Source organism: Pan paniscus, chromosome 12 (genome assembly GCF_029289425.2).
Source record: "Pan paniscus chromosome 12, NHGRI_mPanPan1-v2.0_pri, whole genome shotgun sequence".
Taxonomy (NCBI): Eukaryota; Metazoa; Chordata; class Mammalia; order Primates; family Hominidae; genus Pan; species Pan paniscus.
Genome location: NC_073261.2, coordinates 32,698,687 through 32,710,233, shown reverse-complemented (window position 1 = coordinate 32,710,233; position 11,547 = coordinate 32,698,687). Strand labels below are relative to the sequence as shown.

The 11,547-nt window shown below is 39.5% G+C and overlaps 1 protein-coding gene across 1 annotated transcript; it reads left to right on the top strand.

Annotated features, from left to right (window-relative positions):
• The first annotated feature begins 1,278 nt into the window (after positions 1-1,278).
• Positions 1,279-9,428, top strand: LOC117978979 (tripartite motif-containing protein 43B). Its single transcript, XM_034952418.3, has 7 exons — positions 1,279-1,833; positions 3,701-4,115; positions 4,705-4,800; positions 5,857-6,087; positions 6,989-7,011; positions 7,540-7,637; positions 8,742-9,428. Exons 2-7 carry the CDS (start codon positions 3,705-3,707, stop codon positions 9,221-9,223), a joined length of 1,341 nt encoding a protein of 446 aa, XP_034808309.2. The 5' UTR covers positions 1,279-1,833; positions 3,701-3,704; the 3' UTR covers positions 9,224-9,428.
• The last annotated feature ends 2,119 nt before the right edge of the window (positions 9,429-11,547 follow it).

Genomic DNA, 11,547 nt, shown 5'->3' with positions numbered 1-11,547 from the left:
CAAGGACGGTTTTGAATGTGGCCCAACACAAATTGCTAACCTTTCTTGAAACATGATGAGGTTTTTGTTTGTCATTTTATCAAAGCTCATCAGCTATAGTTAATCTTAGTGTATTTCATGTGTGGCCCAAGACAATGCTTTTTCTAATGAGGCCCAGGGAAGCCAAAAGATTGCACACCACTGGCTTAGGTGATATTATTTATTCAACACCATAGATATGTGTGTGTGGGGGGGTATATATATATATGTATATGTGTGTATACATATATATGTACCATATATATATATAATATATATATCATATATGTGTCTCCTCCTTCTAAGAGGGAGGAACTTTTCCAAATAGTAATAACATAGGTGAAATGTAATTTTTATCCTAACCATGAACAAGCAAGCTTTTTTGGAATCTTTGAGTGGATGTAATTTTATATTCCCCTTTATCAAACACTGACCACAGGGAATATTCCCCTCTAATAAGCTTCTTTTGTAGCTTTTTTCTGAAAAACTGGACAAATGTAATGTGGGAGTCAGACAGCATGTGTCACTAAGCTGAGAGCAGTGACATATGCAGGTGACATTTGCATGTCCTGGCAGCATTGTCCAGCAAAGGCTTCCTTTCTTTGGGGATGGACCCTCCCTCCTCACCTGGAGCAGCTCCACGTCAGGCATGTGGCACGTCTCCCACAGCTCTCTGTACATGTCTTTCATCCTTTCTAAATGTTGGGTCATTCTCACTTGACTGTCTTGTAGTTGTTGTAAAAGCCCTTTTGCTTCTCTTTCCAGTGCCTGCAGATGCAGTTGCTTCTCCTCATCGAGAAATAGACGCATCTTTTGATATTGAATATTGATTATCACCTTACTTAATGACACATAGTTCTGCGGAGACATTTGGTTAAAAGGATTACATACTCTCACTCTCAACAGAAAACTTCAAATAATTATATGCTGGGTGTAATCAAGCAATCTATAAACTTTCTGCCTCACTCTTGCAAGGAGTCTTGAATATTTGTTATTTCTTTCTGTCTATCTTTTTCAATGTTCCTATTCTCTCTCCCTCTTTAAATCAAAACCTATATAAAGACTTCTAGTTTCTCTTCCTGAGATGCTTCTTCACAGTTCTTACTGAGTCAATTATCTCCTCTATTAATCTCCCTTTTAGGATTTTTCCATGTCTGATTCGCCTAAATGTTAAAACACATTTAGCCATACACTATATTAGGCAGATTGATTTTTCCTTTTACTATATTTTTACTCTATATACTATTTTATATACTATTCTATTTCTTTCCTCTTCCTCACACCCAATCTTGGTGAAATGTCTCATCTCCAGTGTCTGAAAAGGTTTATACCAACCTTCAAATTTGAACTAGAATACATATCATGCCATTTATCCAATAAACTAGAATTAATTTGGTTAGCTTGTGTGGGCTTCTCTATTTGCAATTCCTATTATATCAATTATATCAAACCCCCTCTCTACTAAAAATGCAAGAAAAAACCTAGCCAGGGACAGAGCCAGACTCCTTTCAAAAAAATAAATAAATAAATAAACGTAAAACTTCTGTTTTGAAGAAACTTAATCATCTATGTTAACACCCACCTACGCCCTGTGAAATGCAACCAATTGGAAGAAAGGGGTGTGGTCTTCAGAGATTTATAAACCGACACTTCAGGAGCCAAGCTCATTCTTCTCCAGAGCCCACAGAGTAGCTTTGCAACTGGCTTTGGGGAATTCCGAAAGCTACCAGCACTGCACTGTGAGACTCTCATCCCTGAGCTGAATTCATCTGATTCGACGGCAAGCTTTGGTGAGAACATAGATATATTTCTGAGGTAAGTACACAATTTCCAGAGTAGGATCTACTATTAGGTTACAAACCAAACAAAATTTGGGGACTTTAATTTATCTGCAAACTTAGATTATTTTTAGATGGAATGATCTCATTTTCCGAGTTTTAAAAAGGCTCCATTTCTTTTTTAAAATTATTTTAAACATAATCCATAGGTTTATGGATTAAACATGGGCCACCATGTTCAGCTATTTATTTATTTGTTTATTTATTTATTTTGAGATGGAATCACGCTCTATTGCCAGGCTGGAGTGCAGCGGCGCTCTTGGCTCACTGCAACCTCCGCCTTCCAGGTTCAAACGATTCTTCAGCCTCGGCCTCCAGAGTAGCTGGAAATATAGCCGCCTGCCACCACGCCCAGCTAATTTTTGTATTTTATTTAGCAGAGACGGGGTCTCATTATGTTGGCCAGGATGGTCTCCATCTCTTGATCTTGTGATCCGTTCACCTCGGCCTCTGAAAGTGTTGGGATTACAGGCCTGAGCCACCGCGCCCGGCCTTTTTTTTTTTTTTTTTTTAATTTATATAAGTATTTTTAGAGACAGGATGATCTAGACATTTTGCCGTGTCACCAGTCTGGAGTTCCTGAGCTCAAAAAACCTGCCTGACTCGGCCTCCCAAAATGCTGGGATTACAGGCTTGAGTCACCTTCCCTGGCTTGGTTTTTATTTTTATTTGTATTTTAGCAAAACATACATTTAAAACGCTGACTTACTGTCTAGTGCCTCGTTTTTGTTTTTGTTTTTGTTTTGAGGGGGAGACAGAGTCCTGCGCTGTTACCCAGACTGGAGTGCTGTGGCTCTATCTCGGCTCACTGCAAGCTCCGCCCCCCGGGTTCACGCCATTCTCCAGGCCCCGCCTCCAGAGTAGCTGGGACTACAGGCGTCCTCCACCACTCCCGGCTAATTTTTTGTATTTTTTAGTAGAGTTAGGGATTCACCATGTTCGCCAGGATGGTCTTGATCTCGTGACATCGTGATCTGCCAGCCTCAGCCACCTCGGCCTCCCAAAGTGCTCGGATTACAGGCGTGAGCCACCGTGCCCAGCCTCTAGTGCCTGTTATTGCATGATACTTACTCTTTTCCTGACTGTGTGAAAGAGTAATGATAATGCTTCAATTATCATTATCTTTTTGTAAATTGAATTGTCTGTCTTTTAAGGATGTTGTAATATTAACTAGTATATCCCCAAATTAACAGACTGTCCAGGAACAGGAAACATGCCAGAAAGTTTTTGTTGATTAAATTAACATAGCAGCCTAGAAAAACAATGATTCTTAGCTTTACCTTGGAGAGGTAACTTACCTTGATTTGACTGTTTTTCCTTGGAGAGTAAAGGCTGGCTTTTTCTGATTTGGGTCAAAGTATGAGTTCTGCTCTAACATTTTCAAGCAATGTCCTTCTGGAAAAGTCATTATGGATGGTTGTTATAGTTAAATAAAATAATGAGAGTAGAAGAGCTTAGTTAGCTTTCCTTCTCTAAACCAATCACTGGCAATGAAGAGTGTTACTGATTTTTAGACCGTTCAAGACTCAAACCTTGAGTTTACAGGTTGATGAAACCCTTGAAGCCCAAGCAATTTGGTGGATACTAACACCTCAAAAAATCCGACATTCTTCCATGCAAGAAAGTAGAGTTTGGAAAGCTGGTCATGTGTTGATTGGAGAACAGTCACTTTTTATAGAGATTGATGTCTCTTTGTGCCTTAGTTTTCTATTTTTCCTATTTCTGTCATTGCAAATTAAAACCTATACTTCTTTAGAAAGAAAGGATATTATTCGATCACGATCTGATTCAAACTTTGTCTCTCCAGGGTAGAAGATTAAATTCCTGTGGTTTTCTTTCCTTAGGAAAATGGACTCAGACTTCTCACATGCCTTCCAGAAGGAACTCACCTGTGTCATCTGTTTGAACTACCTGGTAGACCCTGTCACCATCTGCTGTGGGCACAGCTTCTGTAGGCCCTGTCTCTGCCTTTCCTGGGAGGAAGCCCAAAGTCCTGCAAACTGCCCTGCATGCAGGGAACCATCACCGAAAATGGACTTCAAAACCAATATTCTTCTGAAGAATTTAGTGACCATTGCCAGAAAAGCCAGTCTCTGGCAATTCCTGAGCTCTGAGAAACAAATATGTGGGACCCATAGGCAAACAAAGAAGATGTTCTGTGACATGGACAAGAGTCTCCTCTGCTTGCTGTGCTCCAACTCTCAGGAGCACAGGGCTCACAAACACTATCCCATCGAAGAGGCAGCTGAGGAACACCGGGTAAGAGATAGCTCTGTGGCAGAGTTAAAGAGATTAGAAGGATGATGAGAATCACGGTGATTACTCCATTCTTTACTGAGTGCCAGGTGCTGTTCTAGGTACCAATGATGACATTTTGAATAAAACGTGCAACTCTACCTTCCTTCATGGAGCTTGCAACCAAAAAGAGACTGATTAAGTAAATGTCATTATTATTGACTCTACAGTTCAATGCTAATGACATTGAAAAGCTACCAAAACTACCAGTGCAAAGAAAGGTATTTTGGAAATATATTTAATATTACTGGACAGATGAGTATGGTAATAGCACACTACAAAATCGGGCTAGCATAGTGGATTCTAAAGCAGGATGTTTCCCTGAACTAATTTAGCTGGGTTACAGGAAATCTTCACTCTTCAGTTCCCTAAACTGTTCTACATTCTGAAACCTCAAACTGAAAAATATCAATTAAGGATGAGCAATGAAAAATTTTGTTTTTTTCTCCTCTCACTAATGTATTTATATATTAGATCCCTTGCCTGCTTATACCACTCAGATGGTGGAATCTTTGGTATCTGACTTTCTGTTCAACCTTTAATTCTTTTGCAGGAGAAACTCTTAAAGCAAATGAGGATTTTATGGAAAAAGATTCAAGAAAATCAGAGAAATCTATATGAGGAGAGAAGAACAGCCTTCCTCTGGAGGGTAAGTATGAGACCGTGAGTCCTCCTGACCAGCTTGAGACAGGCATGCTGACATTTATATTAGCAACTTGAGTTGAAATTCTCATATGCCAGATTTTGTCATGTGTTTATTCATAGGCTGGAAAACAACCAGACTGTTCAACATAACGATTGTTCAGGTTTTCTGTAAATGCTTTTCAGATAAGTAAAAAATAAATATAAATTCTGAAGGGCAAGTATGTGCTTAAAATTAATAAGTATTTCAGACACTTTTCTGTATAAAATGAATTATGAAATATTGATTAAATAGTATATAATTGAGAAATAAGGCATTTATTGGTGAATATGGTATTGTCCAGGGGGAAGAAATCGGGTGGGAACAGTAATTTAAGAAATGTGCCTGTGCTGGTGAAATCTGCTAGCAAAGGACCCACACGATGCCAGTCCGAGTAGGAGAAAATGCAACATGAGGAAAAGCTGAGGAGAAGGGATAAAAAATGACTGGGGCAGTGAGAGGATAAATATGTCATTGTTGAGAAGAGAAACACAATGGAATGGGGATTAATGTTCTTAGAATGGCAGTGCAATACAGAGTCTATGGATTTGACAGAAGAAAGACAGGAGACAGAAAAGAGGTAGTCGGTTTGAGAGATGGGGTTTAAATTTTTTACTAAGATCCTTTTTGTGTGATGGCTTCTGATCCTGATTATAATATACTAAAAACATTTCTACTAAGAGTGATTGTTCAGGCTGTGAAGTACAGAGATTTGAAACAACAACCTAACTGAATAACAAAGATTATGTGTATTATCCATGACAATGTAACAATCAATCATAAATTTTAGTTGTTTTCTAATTGTATTTCCGATTTGATTTAAACATTTAAACCTAAAGGGCTTTTTTGCAGGTGTTTGGGAATTGATGAATTACATAAATTTTGAAGGAAGGTCTGGCTTAACTCATCATCCTGTTTGTAAAGGATGGAAAATAAAAGAAGGAATGAGGAGGATGAAGTTGTGGGCTCTGTGAGGTGGAAGTGGGCCTGGGTATATAACCTACAAAATTCATATCCCTACAGGGCGATGTGGTTTTACGGGCACAGATGATCAGGAATGAGTATAGGAAGCTGCATCCGGTTCTCCATAAGGAAGAAAAACAACATTTAGAGAGACTGAACAAGGAATACCAAGAGATTTTTCAGCAACTCCAGAGAAGTTGGGTCAAAATGGATCAAAAGAGTAAACACTTGAAAGAAATGTATCAAGAACTAATGGAAATGTGTCATAAACCAGATGTGGAGCTGCTCCAGGTAAGAACGGAGGATGCCCCTTGAGACACTTTGTGTTAGCTGACCTTTACATCTTTGCCTTCCATTGGGTACCAAAGACATTATTTCCTCATCTCCTGCACTGACGGTGAGAGTCATTCCCACCGGTTATAGAGATAAACTATAACTCCTACCCTAATCATGGAAATAAAGCTTTATGGAATTGTGCAACTAGATTTCCATACAACATTTTCTACCACAAGCTTCCTCCTCCAGCACATTTCATTAAAACTCTGGAAGAAAAAATTTCATGCTTGATTTGAGCCACATTACACTTTGGGGACTAGCCCTGAAAAAGACCACATTGTAGACAGCTGCAGCAATGCGCAGTCACTACTCACACCTTTCTCTCTCACTCAAATTTAGGGTCCTTAATTTATCAGAAATTCATGTTGTCAATAGGTCTTACTGGTATAATTGTTAGAGATAAGAACACATTTTAAAAGAGTTGCAGTGATAGTATGTGGTAATTCTAAAGTTTTGAAAACCTAAAGACCAGATAGGCAGAATAACAACTTTTTTGTGTGTTTATTTTGAGACAGAGTCTTCTTCTGTCACCCAGAATGAAGTCCAATGGCCCAATCTCAGCTCACTGCGACTTCTGCCTCCTTGGTTCAAGCAATTCTCCTGCCTCAGCCTCCCTAGTAGCTGGGACTAAAGGCATGAACCACCACACCCCACTATTTTTGTGTGTGTGTGTGTATTTTTAGTAGAGATGGGGATTTGCCATGTTGTCCAGGCTAGTCTGGAACTCTTGACCTCAGGTGTTCCACCCACCTTGGCCTCCCAAAGTGCTGGGATTACAGGTGTGAACCACCTCACCCAACAAGAATAACAACTTTCTAAAGAAGTCATTTTTTTTTCTTTCTCTCTCTCTCTACAGGATTTGGGAGACATCGTGGCAAGGTATGTTTTTGGCCATCAGTGCAAACTGGAGCACAAGGCATGCTATGAAAAACATCAAGCTGTTTCCAACAAAGTGAAAACATAATTTACTAACACCATAATGTGTCAGTGTGATTGTGGGTGTTTGTGTGTGTAGTCATGTGTTTATGTGGTATGATGAATGTCATCTATGCCTTTTATCAGACATTAATCTTTTCTTACTTTCCCATGTGACTCAGGGGTTTATGTTTTGAAGAGTGCAATGCAGAGGTTGCTAGAATGCAGTTGCCTCTTTTTACGATTCAGAATCATAATTAGAGATAAACTATTTGGTGGCAGATAGGGAGAGAGGCATTTATCTTTCAGTGGCAGTAGGTTAGAAATGGAGTGAATAGTTAGAAAGATTCCCTAAGAGCCACAAACCCATCCTAGCGTTGTGGAGGTACATTACGGTATCAGAAGTGGGTTTGAATGAAGCATTTTCTGTTGGAATCTGTTTCTTAAACACAGACATCAGAAAGTTAACCAACTCAACCTACTTCCTTGCAGGAGTGAGTCCGTGCTGCTGCACATGCCCCAGCCTGTGAATCCAGAGCTCACTGCAGGACCCATCACTGGACTGGTGTACAGGCTCAACCGCTTCCGAGGTGAGTGTGGCCCTGTTGGTGGGATCCACATGCAATGCCTTCAATTATGGTTTTCTATGGGCAGCTTTCCCAGTGTAATGATCTTTCATCTAAAAGAAGAGAATAGCCTGTGAATAGGTATTTATATTTATAGTTTCACTATCATCAAACAGACAAAACGAAATAAAAGCTGGTGAAATGTAATAGGAATCAGCCATATAACAAATTTCTTAGAAAAATAAAACATGCAGAAGGGCTCTTTAGGACTTTAGGAACCATTCTCTGATACAATTTCATGTATATAATTATTACATGAAGTATACAGAACTGAATTCAGGACATTTCAATTTCAAATTCAGTGCAGTTAACGACTGATTTGAGTGACAATTTTTTAAAATACATTTTAGGTGAAGTTTCATAGAATTTATAATTTTAACCATGTTTTTAATCAACTAAAGCATACATGAGTAACATATAACAATGCAAAAACCGAGAATCTGTCAACAATAGGAACATGATTTGGTGGTTGATGAGGTCTTAGATAGAACTCCAGGATAGATCATGACAAATCCAGCAGAATAAAAGAAGTCTGTGCCTGAATCTGGCATGAAAGTCAGATAATTTTTGCAAGGAATCAGCACTTTTCAGAAGGCAGATTCAGATTTTCTCTTTAAGTATGAATTTGCTAGCTTAAGTGGCAGATCATAATATTTCTGGAAAGTGATAACTTTTTTATTTGGGACTAAGAATGGCTGCCCACCTCATCTCCTGTCCAAAGCCTCCTGCTCTGCCCTGACGGAGAAGAGACAATGAAGGTTAATTTTATGGCTATGGACTTGGCTGCAGTGCAGGAGCTTCCAGTTTCTCAGTTGTTATGAAAGGTCGCTAACGAGACATAGACATGACCTTCCTCCCCTTTATACTTTTTGAGTTTATGGAAATTGTGATCATCCTAGTTTAGCCATTTACTTGTGCAGATCTCCTAACACCCTTTGATTCCAACATTTTTCCAGACAGAAGTTTCTTTCTAATCTTGACCTGTGTTTTCTAGTGAGAATCTCTTTCTTATCTGAACATAAGAATTTATAAACTGATTTTCACTGGAACATTCTCTTTTTTCTACAGTGGAAATTTCCTTCCATTTTGAAGTAACCAATCACAATATCAGGCTCTTTGAGGATGTGAGAAGTTGGATGTTTAGACGTGGACCTTTGAATTCTGACAGATCTGACTATTTTGCTGCATGGGGAGCCAGGGTCTTCTCCTTTGGGAAACACTACTGGGAGCTGGATGTGGACAACTCTTGTGACTGGGCTCTGGGAGTCTGTAATGACTCCTGGATAAGGAAGAATAGCCCAATGGTTAACTCTGAGGACATATTTCTTCTTTTGTGTCTGAAGGTGGATAATCATTTCAATCTCTTGACCACCTCCCCAGTGTTTCCTCACTATATAGAGAAACCTCTGGGCCGGGTTGGTGTGTTTCTTGATTTTGAAAGTGGAAGTGTGAGTTTTTTGAATGTCACCAAGAGTTCCCTCATATGGAGTTACCCAGCTGGCTCCTTAACTTTTCCTGTCAGGCCTTTCTTTTACACAGGCCACAGATGATCAGGATTAAGAAAACTTACTGTTTGGGAACTCCGTATACAAGGGAGCTCTTCACTGTTGATACAAAGAAATCATACTGTTCAGGCTTTTTTGTACTTTAGTGTCACTTCATTTTATTGCTATTAAATAGAAAATTTGTAAAAGGCAAAACTTTTTGTACATTTTCTTACAATTAAAATAATCTCTTATGGCCCATTACCTAAAATATGTATTGTGATTTTCAAGTGTTTGTGAATTTATTGGATGGAATTCTGGAAATATGTGGGTGTGTGATTCCAAGTTGATCTCATTCAGGAACAACTTTTGTACATCATGGACAGACGGGGTTTTGTACAATGCACTTGTAAGTGTGAGAGTTCCCTCCTATTAATACAGTAAATTCTACACCTCATCACTTTGGGGGGAAAAATTTATTTTACACAGAAGTTGTCACTGAATCTTTGGGCTAGAACAGGAATTTAACAGTCATGCATCCTATGGCAACAAAATACATTCTGAGAAATGCATTCTTAGGCGATTTCATCATTGTGTGAATATCAGAACACACTACAAAAACCTAGATAGTATATTCATCTACAGACATAGGCTAATGGTACAGCCTATTGCTTTTCTGAGAATTTGCTAGCAATGTCTGAGCAAGAACCAAAAGGGTTTAACCCACATTGAATTCTGCAGCTGTTTAATAAAGCAAACAGCATCACCCAGGGAATAATAGATGTGCAGACTGTCTGCTTTAAAATGTGTTTATATTTCCAATTCACACAGACTGTGAATTCTCATTGACAACCTAGAGACCAGACGTAACCATCACCTCATGTTACATTGGAAACATATTAATATCAGATAAAAATAAATAAATAAATAAATAAACAAACCAACGAACTAAATTAAACCACAACAAAAAACAAAACAAACAAAACCTAGTTCTGATGAAAACCCAGTTTATAGTGAGTCCATTGAGTCTGTCTAGCCACCAGATGGTCATTTTCATGATCACTGATTAAATAATGGAAACATTCTACTTCCAGTCCAGCAGATGATCCTGGCTGATGTCTGAGGTTCCTTGCTTGGGGCTGTTACCTAGAATATATTCAAACGGCCTTTCCAGGTAGCTCCCTGGGCTTGCTCACAGCATGGTAGATAATTTTCCACACTGAAGAGTCCCATAGAGTCAGGAGAATTGTATACTACCATTATTCTACAGAGTAAAACATCAGCTGTAGCCACAACCCTACACAAAGTAAAGGGACTAGAACACACACACAGCAGTAGCAGTCTTGAAGTTACATCATAGAAAAACAATGTGGGATGGAATATATATTTTAGCACTCTTTTAGAGAGAGTGGGGGACGAATATAACCTACTACACCTACTCTTCCTAAGAAGTGGACACTGAGGATCTATATCCAGAGACTGGGGGTCCTGTAAAACATGAGATCCAACGAGCCCCTTATAGAAACACCATTCAAGTTCCAGATTCCTGGAAAAGGGCAATTGACAATTGACGAGGTAAATATTCTTTTGGAAATTTTCTTCAAGATTTGGTATCAACTGGACAATCATTATGAACACAGCACAGCAAAATCACTGAGGAAGATGCACATGACACTGGAGTTGAGGGGGGGAAGGGGTGGTCCATCTCCTTCAAGATGACCAGGGACAGACACAGTAATTCTACGTCAGTGAGATGAAAAAGGTCAGGGCATCCTTGTCAGGAACCGCCTTCTGATGTCTATACGCGGCTGCAAACTATTCATGTAGGCCTTCTGAATGCCTTGTACTTCCCAAGATTTCTTGATGTTAAGAGCCACTGACTGGGGTTCATAGTACGTAGAATACCTTCAGCATAGAGGGTGACAAAGTCTTTCCCTCAAAAGCCAGAAATTCAGAAACCTGTAGCCGAGTCATCCACTGGACCTTACCAGTAAGTGTGGGCTGAAGAGACAGACACTGGCTTTAACCTCAGATAAAAGCTGTTCCATTCTCACTGCCTTGTAGCCTCTCATACTCAGAAGGAAAGGTGAGGCTCGGTCCTGTGACTGTTCATTCTTCCAGACTGTGAAAGTTTTTGATGCTGACTCAGAGAAATGTCCTCTGTTTACTAAAATATAATATCTATTAACATTCTGCTGCAAAGGAGATAGGCCCTGTCTTGTCGCAGTCCTCTGAACCTGTGCCCATATGTTCCACTCCTCTGGCCCTTACTGAACCATGATGCCTGCCAGAATCACTCTGAAATTCTTCTGTCCCTCTGTCAGTCTTCTGGCCCAGTTCTCAGAACGCAGGACCCTGTCTGTCCGCTTTGCAATGATCTGTCCATGCCC